Source organism: Chiroxiphia lanceolata, chromosome 3 (genome assembly GCF_009829145.1).
Source record: "Chiroxiphia lanceolata isolate bChiLan1 chromosome 3, bChiLan1.pri, whole genome shotgun sequence".
In the NCBI taxonomy this organism is placed as follows: domain Eukaryota; kingdom Metazoa; phylum Chordata; class Aves; order Passeriformes; family Pipridae; genus Chiroxiphia; species Chiroxiphia lanceolata.
Genome location: NC_045639.1, coordinates 62,231,967 through 62,246,479, shown reverse-complemented (window position 1 = coordinate 62,246,479; position 14,513 = coordinate 62,231,967). Strand labels below are relative to the sequence as shown.

At 39.0% G+C, this 14,513-nt stretch overlaps 1 protein-coding gene across 9 annotated transcripts in view; it reads right to left on the bottom strand.

Annotated features, from left to right (window-relative positions):
• The window catches only part of SOGA3 (SOGA family member 3), a 59,290-nt gene that overhangs the window by 15,593 nt on the left and 29,184 nt on the right, over nucleotides 1-14,513 (bottom strand). Inside the window, exons 6-11 of one of the 9 annotated variants that reach the window (XM_032681710.1) lie at nucleotides 12,310-12,381; nucleotides 10,508-11,683; nucleotides 8,891-9,226; nucleotides 8,481-8,601; nucleotides 5,848-6,244; nucleotides 2,640-2,661 (exon numbers count right to left, since the gene is read on the bottom strand). In XM_032681710.1, coding sequence (XP_032537601.1) covers nucleotides 9,116-9,226; nucleotides 10,508-11,683; nucleotides 12,310-12,381 — 1,359 coding nt within the window. In that variant the 3' untranslated portion in view covers nucleotides 2,640-2,661; nucleotides 5,848-6,244; nucleotides 8,481-8,601; nucleotides 8,891-9,115. Of the gene's footprint in view, nucleotides 1-2,553; nucleotides 2,662-5,847; nucleotides 6,245-8,480; nucleotides 8,602-8,890; nucleotides 9,227-9,750; nucleotides 9,898-10,507; nucleotides 11,684-12,309; nucleotides 12,382-14,513 lie in introns of those variants that run through there. The other 8 variants (XM_032681711.1, XM_032681713.1, XM_032681709.1 and 5 more) reach the window with 8 other exon arrangements.

The window sequence follows — 14,513 nt, the reverse complement described above, 5'->3', positions numbered from 1 at the left end:
GAACTGCCCATTTCATTGCCCACATTTTCTATGATACAGTGAAAATTTATTCCTGAGCTTCACACAAAGTCCTTCCCCATCCTATATGTTATTGGACAAGTCTTGTTGATTCAGCTGTGGCTACTGTGTAACCACCGTTTACCAGCGTCTGTGTTATTTCAGCTCACTGGGAAGATGATGCCAAACTTGAAGTAAGACTCTTTCGTGAACAAGCAGAAGAGCTCAGATGAAACCCAACAGTTTACTCAGGTCTTTGGGTCATAGCAAGTCCTCCCAAAGGACCTCTCAAGCCATCACGGGCCCAATCCTAACTCAGGGCTTGCAAAACAGTTTACCCCAAGCACCTGTTCTTGGGCCTCTGAAATGGCAATCTGTCTCTCAACTGTCTACAAACAGATTTCAAACCCTTCGTCTTTCCCCTGCCCAAAAACATACAGGGCAGCTTTATAAAAACATGAAACTCCTTGAAACTAAGACCTGCTGAAAGACAGCACAGCATTCTCATCACAAGAGAAGCCGAGCACTGGTTTGCTCCCGGCTTCTTAGGGAATGCAGCCAGGCTATAGAGACTGCACCTCTCCAGGCCAGTGTTTCAGCTTTGTGCCAGACTTCAGTAAGTGTTGACCAAAAACAACTTGTAAAAAAATTCTATTGCATTTAAGATCTGTTGCGGTCTAAACATCTATTGATAATGAACTTTAGAAGCATTTCCATACTTTCTCACTTTGCTAATTCAAAGATTGTAGTTTTTAGTACAGTCGTTAGCTTTTTGGTTACATTTATGTCTTTATAACCTTTCAAGATATCTCTGAGAAATAAACAAAACTCTCTGCTCCACTATAAACCTTATACAAATACATCTCAGAAAACAATTTTAAAAACTCCACGTGTAAACGCTGTGAAATCATGAACAAGATAGGCAGACATAATCTGTCAACAATTTGCACAAATGGTGATTTTGCTAGTGCACTTACAGTAATAATGACCACACTTTAATCAGCAGCATATTACTAGAAAGGTCAATACTGTATAGCATATTATTTTTACACATATAAGAATAGATATAAAGCATGAATATAGTGTTGAAAAGGCCCCTGGTGTTTTCTTAGTACTATTGCCATGTTTGCATTAATCTTAACAATTTTTAATTTTTTCATATGGAACTCCGATTATAAAAAGAGATGAGACCATGAGAAGGAAATCAAGTCTTTAAAGAGGTTAGTTACAGAAGTTACAGATAGTCACTTGTAGCTCTAAGATTCACAAAAAGCCTTTATTGCTTCTTACACTTCTACAATTTCCTCTTGACATAAATTCTGAGAAAAAAACCACGTTTATTGATGTTAGCAGCTGAATGACTATACAGTTTTGCTCCTGTTGTACAGTGGATGAGTTCCTCAGAGAGTTTTAACTCCTATGTCTGCATCTCTTTCCCCCTTTTTTTTTTTTCTGTTTGTTTTGTTTTGTTTTGGGGGGGATGGTGTTGCTTGCTTTTTCCCCTACTAGCAATAAAATCCAATATGCAGTCCTGGTGCTATCCCTCTGTCTGTATAGTGCACTAAGATGTCCCCATGGGTATTTCACGTGGCTTAAGCAACACAAAGGCATGTAAAATGCCACATTATAATTTGCTCTGTAGATCAGAACAGTATCTGTGCTCTTGCAGTATTGGCAATTTCTGCATGTCCTAGACAAGGTCAGAAGCTCATTACAGCAGTCAAATTTAAGCAAATAATCAATTTTGTCTACATCAGCTGCATTTTCCTTTAGTCCTTCCTCCTTTCAAGCAAAAAATGCTTTAAGCAAAAATTTTATGTTAGTCATTATTCCCTCATATCATACTCATTCCCTTTTCATCCACATTTTAAAAATGCAAAATAGTTTGCAAACAACCTCTATCAACTTCTGAAAATAATCTGTTTGACATCAGCCAAGATGTTACTTTTCAACAGATTTTAATTAGATTGGATATACACAACCATTCAGAGACACAAATCTTCCCTTGTTTTTACAGAAAAAAAATGAAATGAAATTATATTTCCAACAAAGTGCTGTGTTTTGGATGACTAAGAAAATTGTAAACATATGTATTTGTTCAGTTATAATCATGTGCCATGTGTCACAATATTGTGTGCTTTATCCATAAAAAGAAAGTACAGTTGAGTGAGAGAAGGGAAAGAAACAAGAAACAGAGAGAAATGAGAGCCAGAAAGAGTGAAAGCAAGAAAGAAAAAGAAAAAAGAAAGAAGAGAGGGGAAAAAGAAAGAAAAAAGAAGGAAGGAAAGAAAAAGTAGGAAAGAAAGAAAGAAAGACAAGTGCTCACAATGCTCCGTCATTCCTGTTCTGTTAATATATCTCTGCCTGCACTGAAGAAACTAACTGAACTAATGAAGTCTTTCTCTAAGAATAAAGACCATATATAACATACATGAACATCACATTACACATAAATAACGTTAGATGTTTAAATAACTGTTTGCTGCATCAGTAATATGCTTTCTTTTTTAATCTAAAGTGTTCAAAACCATTGATTTAAAATAAACTGCAACCATACCTTTCATGGAATAAGAAATCCTTTAGAAGATTCTCTGTCCATTTCTAAGCAGCAGTGAAAGCAATGAAACACATAGCTAGCAGGGGTCCAGTTCTGTGAATCTTGATCTTTAAAAGAAATAAGAAAGCTGAGCAAGACACAACCTTTCAACTGGGGCAGTATTTGTAACTCTCTTTGAATAACTCCTCAACTTCTGCAAACTGAAAAACAGTTCCGTTCAGCATCATTCCCGCAGCTGGCTTCCACGTGACGTCAGCGCATGGAGGATGGTTTTAAAGCCACCTCTTCCAGCCCCCAGCTCTGTAACTTTATATCTCTTCATATTTTGTGTAAACAACTCCAAGTCCAGGACATTTTTAGGTTTTATAGTGCAGTCCAGCCTTTAAAGCTTGCCAAAGCAGATAGTGTTAATATTAAAGCTATGACAATAGGCAATTTTAGGTTTCTTTTATTGTGGTCCAGATTTTTTGCTGTTTTCCAGACCCAGCTTTCAGGGTTTTATTTTTTAGTATGATTATTTTGAGCTTTGCAACTTGATCCTCATAAACTGCTTTTTAAAGGGAGTTTTGTTTAAAGCAGCAAAACAACAACAAAAGGTTTTGTCAGTTAACAGCTATCTTAAAGAGCTAAGAGCAAACCCCTCCTCTCTAAAATCTTTTTCTGTACTCTAAATATGCTCTTACTTATGAAGTGTGGAATTATTAGGCACTGCGTAATCCCACTGTCTTGCATTTTGGGAATGACAATAATGGTTTCTTTGGGATATACCCAAATATTCCCGATACTTTATAAGGTTTCTGGATCAGATTCTCCAGTCTGTTAAGACACTTGGTGTCTCAGCAAAGCAAAGCACTTGAAATTGGATGGAGAGTCTCCCTTTCACAAGGAAACTCATCTCTGGCATTAAGCCTGGTAAGGAAGGTACAAAAACACTTTGGTCTGGATATAAATCACTGGGAGTGCCCATAGCAAGTGTTGGCATGGGGTAAGGTAAGGGAGTGTATGTGACAAAAATGATCCAGCAAGTCTAAGTCCACAGGAGACCCTGAAGCCAGCATGGCAAAAATTAGCTGCTCCCCCTGCTGAGCCACAGGCACAAGGAGCCCAGCTCACTCTTCCTGTCTCTGCCCACAACTCTCCCGTTGCATTGTGTGTTAAATTGCTTTCATTTTGCAACTGAGAGAGACCCTTGGGTGGAAGCTTCACACACAAATACCACTGCCATGCTGGGTACTTGTGCTTGGATGTGTTTGTGGACAGTGACTGAGGCACAGTTAGTAAATTCACATTTCAGAAAACATTTTTCCCCACATGTATCTAGAGAAGGGCCCCAAAATACTTGACTCAGGCAGCATAAAACTGGATAAATCCTGCTATCAGATGGGTGTCTTCAAATGCACTAAGCAGGAGTGACATATATTTTTGTGGGCAGAGCAGTTGATGACAGGAGGATCAGTGAGACAAAGGGCATGATATGAGGTTTCACACAACCTTTGCTTAGTCAGCACTCTCATCTTTAGAACAGTAAGTTTTTATCTGTGATAAAATCCATGCACAGTATAAAGATTTTAGCTCTGGGTGCATTTTATAGTAAATACCAAATCAGGTTTCAGGGAAAACACATTTTTTCTCCTTATATGGTCTAGCAGTAAGTCTTAGTGAATACATTACTGGGGTGCTTATTCTGCTCCTATGTAACATAAATAATGGGACTTGGGATGTTCGTGAAAATTTTAAAGATGATTTAAAAATTGAACAAAGATGCCCAAGTACTTGACTGAATGTTCCTGAAGAAAATTCCCAGACTCTAAACTCTGAGGATTTAAAAATAAAGCAACAGTGTGACTTTCTTTTGTGACATTAGGACCCAAACACCAGCTGACATGGCTGGAGGTGAAGCTGGAGTGCCTGGGAGCAGAACTGAGCCCACAGCTGGAGGCCAGGTGCCACAGCACAGCCTCCTCCCTGAAGCCAGCACAGCTGCACCACTGCACATGAAGGCAGACTCCTAAGACATGTTTTTTTACTCTTATCCGTCAGCATAGGCTATTATTCTTTAATATTGCTAACTCAATCCCTCTAGTCTTGCTATGTGAACTCTTTGAAGTAAAAGGAGTAAAATTAAAGAAAACAATGGATTAAATCCCAGGCTTGAGTTTTCACTCAGGCAAAGGCCTACATTTCTGTCAGTGTGAAGAATTAGAAATGTGTGAGACTGAAGGGCTCATTAGGAGACAAGCACAGGACCCATCTCATAGGTCAAAGGGCCACATCAAACTCATCCTAATATGGGAAAGGCAGAATAAAGTTGAGACAAAGAAAACATGTAGTGAGTTCTGAAAACCTGGGATCATTATTCTATATACCCTTAAGTGTAGCAGTAGTGACTTCTGCTTTTGAGGAAAAGAAGTTATTTAACAAAAATTGTCCCTACTGACTCTCCTCCAGCAGCAGGGGCCAAAGCAGCAGATGTGGCTTTCTGGCCTCTGGCACAGGTAAAATAAGCAGGAAGATTTATTACACTCAACACATTGCTTCCCCAGGAAAGCATATTTTGTCTATATCTGGCATCAGCTCTACTTGTGTCAAAAGTCAGCACCTCAACAAACAAAAGGTGCAAGGGCATTTTAAACAAGCCCTCTGCTAAATCTCTCTTCATCATGCAGGACTGGAGGCAAAGCAGCATGAGTTTCAGCATGGGCTATAATCTGATTACATACTCAGGATAGTGTGTATTCTGGTTACAGTAGTCTGTGCTCAAGACTGTTTCAGAGCATCCTCGGTTCTGCTGCAATAGTTTGATTATGGCATACCCATTGTGCTATGGCCACATAAACTAGTGACAAGAAGGAAGAGCACAGCTGTCACTGCAGTCAACCCATCCACAACATTAGATTCCTGAATGATGTACATCTTGGTAATCCTGGTATATACATTTCAGGAGTGGATATATACAATTGGTATATATATACACAAAACTGGCAGAAGGGAGTAAAAATTGTGTCTCCTCTTTGTTGTGCACTTCTGAGATAGTACATAACTCAGTGGAGAAACGGAGCAAACAACGTGTTATGTCATGTCACTTCTCCAAGGTTACATTGGAAATCGGTGGCAGATAGTTTAGATGTTTACTTTAAATAGAGCCACCGTAATTTTCCTCATAGGCAACTGCATGTGTAATGGCAAAAGTTGGGTTTGAATATCACTTCCCCTGGCATTAAATCAGAGACAGGCATGTAAGCCAATGGGAACTATGTCCGTGATACTGATGCCTTTAGAAGTCTCCTACTCACCTATCAGATTCTGGGGTGATTAAGGGAAAGGGCATGTAATACCCTGAAGCTCTGCTTGTTTTCGTAAACAACTCCCAAAGTTCATGTGCAGTTCATCTTTTTTTATAACACATATCTAGACAGTCATGTTTCTGGCAATTTTCTATTTTCCGACTGCCAGGCATTTTTCTGCACTATAGCACCTGCTCTCTTCTGGTTTTGATTCTGAAACACTGGTGACATGTGTCAGCAGACACTTATTCTATCTCTAAACTGGAACTTCAGGCATGGATATTCTTGGTTGAAAGAAATATCTCTGATCCTAGAGAAGATGATCATTCTAGCTTCAAGAGAATTTTTCAGCAGCAGTAAAGAAAATATTTGCAGAGAGATTTTGTCAGGGCATTCAGAGCTGCCTCTAAATAGAAAACAAATACAATTGAGTTTATCTGGTTGCATTAAAGGAAAAAATACATCTTTCCCTAAATTACATAAAAATTCATTGGAGTTACTGCCAATTTACACAAGTGTAAAAATGTCAGAATGAGACTTATAGATGAAAGATTTTTCCTTTTGAAAGAACATGGAATTAATTCCTTGGGAACACTGGAAACAGAAAGTAATATTTCAGAGAAATGCTAAATTAAGGCAATCTCATGGTTCAAATTCAATAACTTTTTTTTCCCCGAATGTTAATATTTCACCAGAATGTTACAAAATGGGAACCGTGAATCTGCTAAGTGAGACCTGAACTGATAGGTAACCTGGCATATCCAGCTTTTTGCCACATGCAATTAAAATCTGTACTCTTCTTATTAATGCTCTTCAGAATTACAAGCTATGCAGCAGGCAGAATCAGTGAATCAGCAGTATTCTGTCTGCCTCCGCCCAGCCTGACTCCCCTGCATTCCTGCTAGAGGATGCTGATGTGTTCAGCTGCATCTATTCACTCACCTGTGAAGTGGTCTTTGCCCATCAGGCCAGTAAATGAGTGGGCAGAGTCTGCTTTCTTTCTTGCAAGTATAATTGCTGCATTTCGTAATACTAAGTTCAATTTAGCAAGACAGAACATTTATTTCTTTGGCTAGATCTTGTCTTATGGTGAAGAATAAATGTTCATACAGATTTTATTAGCTTTCTCAGCAACTTTTTAAATTATGCAATATCTGGTGTGAAACAGATAAGCCACTTCAATTCCTGCCTTCAAGGAAAATGAAAAAAGACAGGAAAAACACATCTCATATCTCACTGAGATTTCTCTGTGGGGTTCCTCATCATTCTCCATGCTTGTCACAGAGTCAAAGATTGTGGGGAACTTCTAAAATAATTTTGTATACTTTGGTGTGCTTTTATTTCAGATTGAAGCCTGTGCAATAGCTCCCTAAATGTCTCAAAAGGTCCCAGCTTTGATTTGTTTTGTTGCTGCCCAATGGAATTAGGCCTAGGAAATGTCCAGCTATATGCAAGAAAAAAACACTGTGAGAAAGCAATGGGGTTGTAACTGCCAGTGTTTGTGCAGAGATTAGCTCCATCTCTTGTCTGAACACATATGAAAGCAGCTTAGAAACTCCTCAAAATTAGTTTGGGCCTGACTTTCTTTTTATTTGGGTCACCAATCAAGGCTACCTAATTATCTCATATGTATTGATTCTAATTTCCTTTAGACATATCTTGCTAACTATAAAATAGATAATGACAGCATCCCCTGGCAGCAATAAGTATTGAAATCAAAGAGGTCAATAATTTAAATGATAAGGTTACTACACCTGCAGAGTATGCTGAGGGTAAGCTAGACAAACAAGGAGAAAAATACAATATTTGTTTAATACCAAATATTTTGAGTTTACTATTTTTTTTGTTCTTAAAACATACATTTTATTGCTCCACCTCTGCTGCCCTTCAAGGATTTTCTCTCAAAGCCGTGTCTCTCAACAAGTAGCAGAGCACAACTCAGGTGTGGAGATGAACTTTTCTCACTGGGAATGGGTTAAGTGAACGAAGTGCTAGCATAAGTCAAAGGGGATCCTTATTGCTAGCTGCTTTTTTTTTATTACCACTTTTCATTATTAGATTATTTAACATGGCAACTGCAGAAAAAAAAGTCATTAATACACATACTTGTTCACCTTTGGAGAATTCACATTTGCGGGACTTAATGGTTTCAACATAGGTTGAATAAAACAGAAAAGAAAACTGAGCCCCATTGGACATTTCAGATGAGGTTTTCACAGTGGGAGATCTACTGTTTGTAGGAACAGCCCATGTAAGTGTGAAAGAAAGGTAATGAGTTGCCTGTATTCTTAGTTCAGCCTCTCATAAGCAAGACAGGAATATCCAGTGACTATTGATGCACACCTATGCACACAAGCTTCCCTCACCTATGGTGGTTGGCTACCAACAGCATGGTTAGATAGGGGTCACTCAGCAAGCCAAGAGTTACCATGTTCATTCAAAATTTGTTCTGAAACCTGGAGAATGTAAAGCTGGGGTAGCTACAGACTGGGAAATGTTATCGGATAAATTCAACATGAGACAAGGTGACTTACATCACTCTCATCAGTTCAAGGTAGACTCTAGCGTGGCCATTTTTCTAGAGCATAGAGAGAATGCAGCCAGACTGTATCTCTCTGAAGACTCCTAAACTACTCTGATACCTCCTCCTCAGGTATCTCATTCTCAGGGGCTCCAGCTCCTCGACACAGTTCCAGAGTGCTTTATTTACCAAGCATTCTGATTTTGTCCCCTCCAGGGTGTCTAATCCATGTTAATACAGTCCTGGAAAACATCATCATCACAGTCATGCAAAACATATATACAAGCTGTGATATACAACCGCAGAATAAACATGGAATGCGATTTTACTATTCATATGTGGCTAGAATACAAATTCTGTTTCTGGGAGTGGGAAAAGTAACAGTCCTCACACCCACTGTGCGTATTTCTGTTTTGTTTCTGATTTGGTGCAAATTAATAAATATTAAAATGGTTTCAGTCACCCAGGAAACTTTTATCCAAAAATGATAAAACCAGAGAAAGTGAAAAATACTGTTGTCTGTTTGCTTACCTGGAACACTGTGGTGAGCAGGTTTCCTATTCAACTGGGTGACTTTTTGGTATGGTTTTTGCAGCTTTTTTGGTTTTTTTTTGGTTTTGGCAAACAAGTAGTCTTCAGTGTTTTTACAGCAGTGGTTATTACAAAAACTATGTCTCTTTCACTTCTTATCTTGGAGGGTGGACAAAATAAACAAACTGAAAATAACACTACAATGAACAGTAAATGATGAATGGCTTACAGTACAAAAAACAGTGTAAAAAGGAAGACAAGTTTAAATATTGTTGTGTATGAAAGGGATGAAAATAATACAAGGATGAGAATAAGTAAAATGATAGGCTGGAACATCTGGGAAAGTAAATACAAAGACAAAGAGAACAGTCAATTAATGGAATAGCAAGTCCAAAGTTTCAACAAAATAAATAGTGAATCAGACTATGCTTGTGGAGGGACCAAGTGCCCATCTCCCATTTACTTCAGTAGGAGTTCTGCATGGTCATGCCCTGAAATTCCAATTGTTAAATGTTCAATTGTTGTTACTTGTTTAGAGAAAATGCTAATTACTTTGCTTTAAATTTGTGTAAGTCCACGCAGTGCTCTGCCTTTAAGCTAATGGGAGCTCTACAAGCCCAGAGCTATTGCTAGATCAGAAAGTGAGCATGCTAAATGCCGTCTCTGTTTGATTTCATGCAATACATGTATAGTAATTGATTAGCTTTAAACTCACTGCGTCTGTGACTTTCTGATACAAGGAAACAAAAGACTAATTAGTCAGCATAGGAATAAGAATAGCTTTCAGCTTCACCTGGCAACTACTTTGACTGTAAACTAGCAAGACAGCACAAAATAAATTAACACAGCAAGAGACTTACAAAACATTGGGTAATTCCATGAGCAATAACAAGATATGTCAACTATAGGACTGCATGATAAGATAAGAGTTGGTAATTTTCATTTTTCATGGCAAAAGATCTTGAGTCAGCAAGGAATTTGCTTCCCAAAACCTCTCTGAGACAGTTCTGCACAAAAATGAACCACAAAAAAGATTCTTGTCACTGCTGCATGCAAGCAGTGACCCATAGGCCTTCAACAAGATGCAATCAGTTACAGCAATTCCAGTATTCACACTACTGTGTGGCTCTCTGACTCCATAAAGTAGATTCACATGATTTCCTTTTATCCGTGGTTTGCCATATTCTCTATAATTTCTGAAATTTATTGATTCTTCCTGTTTAAAATTAATAAAGTTTTCCTTTTATCCATTTAACACCACTAAGAAAACAACCATGTTCATTCGTGTGCCAGAAATACGATCTGTACTGCCTTTAGTGGCAATGAAGGCACAACTCTGTCAAAATGCAGTTGCAAAGCCAGAAAGGAGTGAAATCTTCTACCTCCTAGCACATAATTTTAATTTCCAGGAGACCAGACTTATTCACTGTTCACAAACAATTCTATTGGTAGAACATGTTTTTATATGGCCAAATGGGGATTTTAAGTAATTTGAGAAATAGTGATTGTGGTCCACTGCCTAGAGTAAAGAATTTTCACGTGCCATAAATTGAATTTGAGGCTTAATTTGCTTGGCAGAGCCTTTTTACCTGTAGGCCGTAATAAGTAAAAGTCTACCTGACTCACTGACAAAGGTTCATCTGCACTTCGATCGTCCGAAGACTTTGGAACTTCGAGTCTGTCAATGAAAGCCTGGAGCTCTTTCCTGAAGGCCTTCATCTGCGCATTGATGCGGTAAAGAAGCTCATGCTCACGTATTCTGCTGCCATCGTCTTCCTCATCCATGAGTCCAAAGAGATCACCATTAGCTACATAAATTCGTGCCTCTGTTATGATGGTGCTCGTGTCAGAAATTAGGCGATCTATTGTCTTGCCCAGCCGCTCAGCTTCAGAGCGAATGTCCTTCATCTGCTGCCTGTCAGTGAAGCTTTTCTGCCACCCAGATGGTGTTGGATAAAAAGACCTCGTGGGTGTCAGGCATCGAATGTTGCGCACCTCTTCAGAGTCACTTTCCCCACCTATGGGGCCTTCCCTTTTGCGGTGAGGAGGGCGGGAATCATCATCGCTCTCCTTTTTTCCTGCATCACTTTCCGCGTCACTGTCTCTAGGACTGCCACGGATCCCAAGATGAGAGGCCAAGTCATAGCGCTGCATGTTGGACATTAAGACTCTGTTCTCATACTGGAGTTGCATGACTTTGCCACTCAGCTCGTTGATCTGCATTCGTGCAGCTTTTAGCTCCTCCTGTAATGCTTCTGTCTTGGCATTGTCATGGTGCCTAGAGCTCTCATGGGCCCCAGACTTGTACTTGTATTTGTTCAGCTCAGCTGTTATGCGCTTGTTTTGTTCTTCCAAATCAGCTACATTTCTCCTCAGCAATTCTGTTTCATCTTCTACCAACTGCAGATGCTGCCGCAATTCTGACAGGGATTCACTCTGCTCTCCCAGGAGTGGGTTAGTGGTCCCTGAGAAATCATCTCCTCTTAAATCATCAAGCTCCGCTTTCAGTCCTCTATTTTCTACTTCTAGTTCCACTATTTTCCTCCCAAGAATGTTAGCTTCCTCCTCAACAAGTCTCAGTCGAAGCTTGAGTTCAGCTTCTCTTGTGGTAGGTGGCCCACCTGCTTCACCTTTTGGCAAGGGACTGTCCAAATCCCCATAAAATGATCTGTATTTTTGCAGCTCATGTTCAAATCTGTCTTTCTCTTTATCTATTTTAGCCATTTTCTTCCTCATCAAGGCTGCTTCTTCTTTGACAAACTGTAGCTGGCATTTCAGGTCTTCATTGTCCTCCTTAGGAAAAAAAACATAGTATTTGAAGAAACTTGATGTCAAACAGGAGACCTCCAGTGGATAGTCTTAACTTACAAGATTAACAATCACAGGTATATGGCTTTATACACTATGAGATTTTTCTGTAATCATTTTTTCACTGATCAATAAATTAAAAAGAGGGAAGTAAGGACTTACATGTAAAAGAGGAGAAAAGAATATTTTACTTGTGACTAAAATTTGCACAGAAAATACATAGTGAGGGGCGGAGAGGAGGGCTTGTAAAAAACCCTAATATTTTCTAGGCTTGCAACATAGACTTTACAGTGTTCAAAAATCCTGAAGTCAGCACACAAAGAACCTATAAACTTGTTTCACTGGTGCTGCCATTTACATCTTCTAAAATATCAGGTAGATGAAAGCTGGAGGGTTCTGTCACAGTACCAACAGTTTGTTTCGGTGGTCCTTGAGATTAGTGGTGACTGACTGCAAATCTGGGGTAAGATCTCTCCATTTCACAGCATATAGGAAAACAAAGGGCAAAGCAAAAAGCAAGCCAAGCGCACATCTACAAATCATGTACCCCATTTCAATAGTGTCCTTGAAGCCTGTGCATAAGAATCCAGGTTACAGTTATTGCAACATACCTCTGTTGGTGTCTGCTGTGACTTTTTTTCTGATTTTGGAAGGTCTTTGCTCCCTCTCCTTTTCAGTGATTGCTGCAATTACAACAAAAGGAGATGCACTGAATATTTCACTAAAGAGGTATATAATTCATGTATCGTTCATTTCAAAATATAGTAAGATGAAACTATAAAGGAATTAATTTCTTCCAATTTTTGAGATACCAAATACAGAGGGGAGACACAGCTGCCCAAAAATGACACAGCAATGGCATACAAGTAAAGCTTTGGTTTAATCAATCTGTTACCTTTTTTGTTCAACACATTTTAAGACTAATCCATTATGAATGCTTAACACATGACAAGAATGGTAAGAAAGCAGGTATCCCAAGTAGTAACTTACAGATGGGAAAGCTGAGACAAGCAGTGAAACCCAGCTTGCCCATTTGGCATTAACCTTAGTGTGGCTAAGGCACTTAAAAATACTTTAGCCTTAGACTTTGTGGTAGTAAAGCTACATAAAAGCATCTCTGAGATCTGTCAGCTGACATCAGAGTACACCTACAAACACACCTTTCTCCATGTCCTGGTATAGTCACAGCTCCATAAGTGTACACTGCAGATAAACTCACACATAGGTCTGGTCCCTGTTTGTTTTGTTTTCAGAAGTTATTCAAGGAAATACAATTTAAAACTGCTTGGACTACAAAGTCGTGGTGAGAGAGCACGTTAGCTCAAGAACAGCACCACACAAACACACATATGCACCACCATATGAGCAATATTCTTTAGTGCCCTCTATTCTGCTATGTAGCCCAAGTGAGTAGAAAAGAAATGCCTGCTTTTGAAACAGGATGCATTGGAATTGAAACCTGCTAGTGTTTCAATTCCAAATTGAAAAAATCTTGTAATTGCTGACAGCAGAAAGGTTGTTAGCGGGAAAACGGCAGCAGTGGAAAACAACTACCACTATCCCACTGGCAGCACTCAATACAGATCATCGAGAAAACAGCAGGAGAGAGGAAAGCAAATTAGAGAATATGTTAATACATAACACTCCACTTGCAGCTGTTCCCAGTTTTTATTTTCCCCAGGTAAACTGTAGGCCCCGAGGCAGAACAGTGATAAAACCAACACCATCTCCCTCTGAGACTATTCTCTGGTAAAAGGACCCTTCGTGCCTTTGAGAAACATGCAGTTCCCTGCACCAGCTAGGGGAGAATCCAGCTCTATCTAAAAGCCACTCAGTTCCATAGAGTGGGAAATACAATATGTTCATAATCCTCAAGAAACAGAGTACAGTGGGCAGGTTTGCTGTACATAACAATCCTGTGCACTATTTGACTGCTGGTACCAATCATTCTCTTTTTTCTGCAGATCAACCCCAGTAAAAAATCCTATGCTCATAGACTACTCACTCAAAAGGAAAAGTTAACACCATAGAAGCGACTCACATATAAATCTGAGCAACCACAAGAGACGATTTTTCATGGGGTTTTTTGCTCGAATTTGCTGTAGAATTAAGCAATTAAATATTACCTCAGATTCAGAGTCAGAACTAAAATTCAATGATGTGTCCACCAAGAATCAGAACCGAAATTCTTACGTCTCTTCCAGAAACACTGAATGCTCTGAGCAGACCAAATAATAAAATCAATCACAAGTCATAGCTGGATAGCCGGATAGCTGTAAAACACAGGTTTCTAAGGTAATCCAGAAAAGACGTGAAAATAGTTAAACTAACTTATTCTTCCCTCTAAATATAAATCCAACAACTCCGGATCCAGTCTACAAACTGGTTCTTTTCCGGGGTCACCCATCAGTTATCCTATTATTGAAATAGCTTTGGAGAAGTTTTTTGTTGTTTTTCTTTCTGAATTGGCAAATTTATAAAGCCTTAAACTTTCAAAGGAGCAGGTTTCTCCTCTGTATTACCATTAATTATACCACTATATATTTCCACTTCAAAAAAAAACTTTTAAATCAGTTAGCACCACAAACTTCTCCGTGCTCCAGATTCTTGCCAATACCACTGACTGAGAAAACAAATAAGGGATAGTTAAACCAGATTTCTGCTTGATTATATAAATGCCTTCTATTCACCCTGCTGAGCTCAGCATCTCTCCAGAAATAAGGAAGTTCTGAAATGCTGAGCTGAAACTTCTTGTGTACCCTACAACATTTCAGAAGATAAAAGAAACAACAAAAAGTACTTTTCTAGGTGTGAC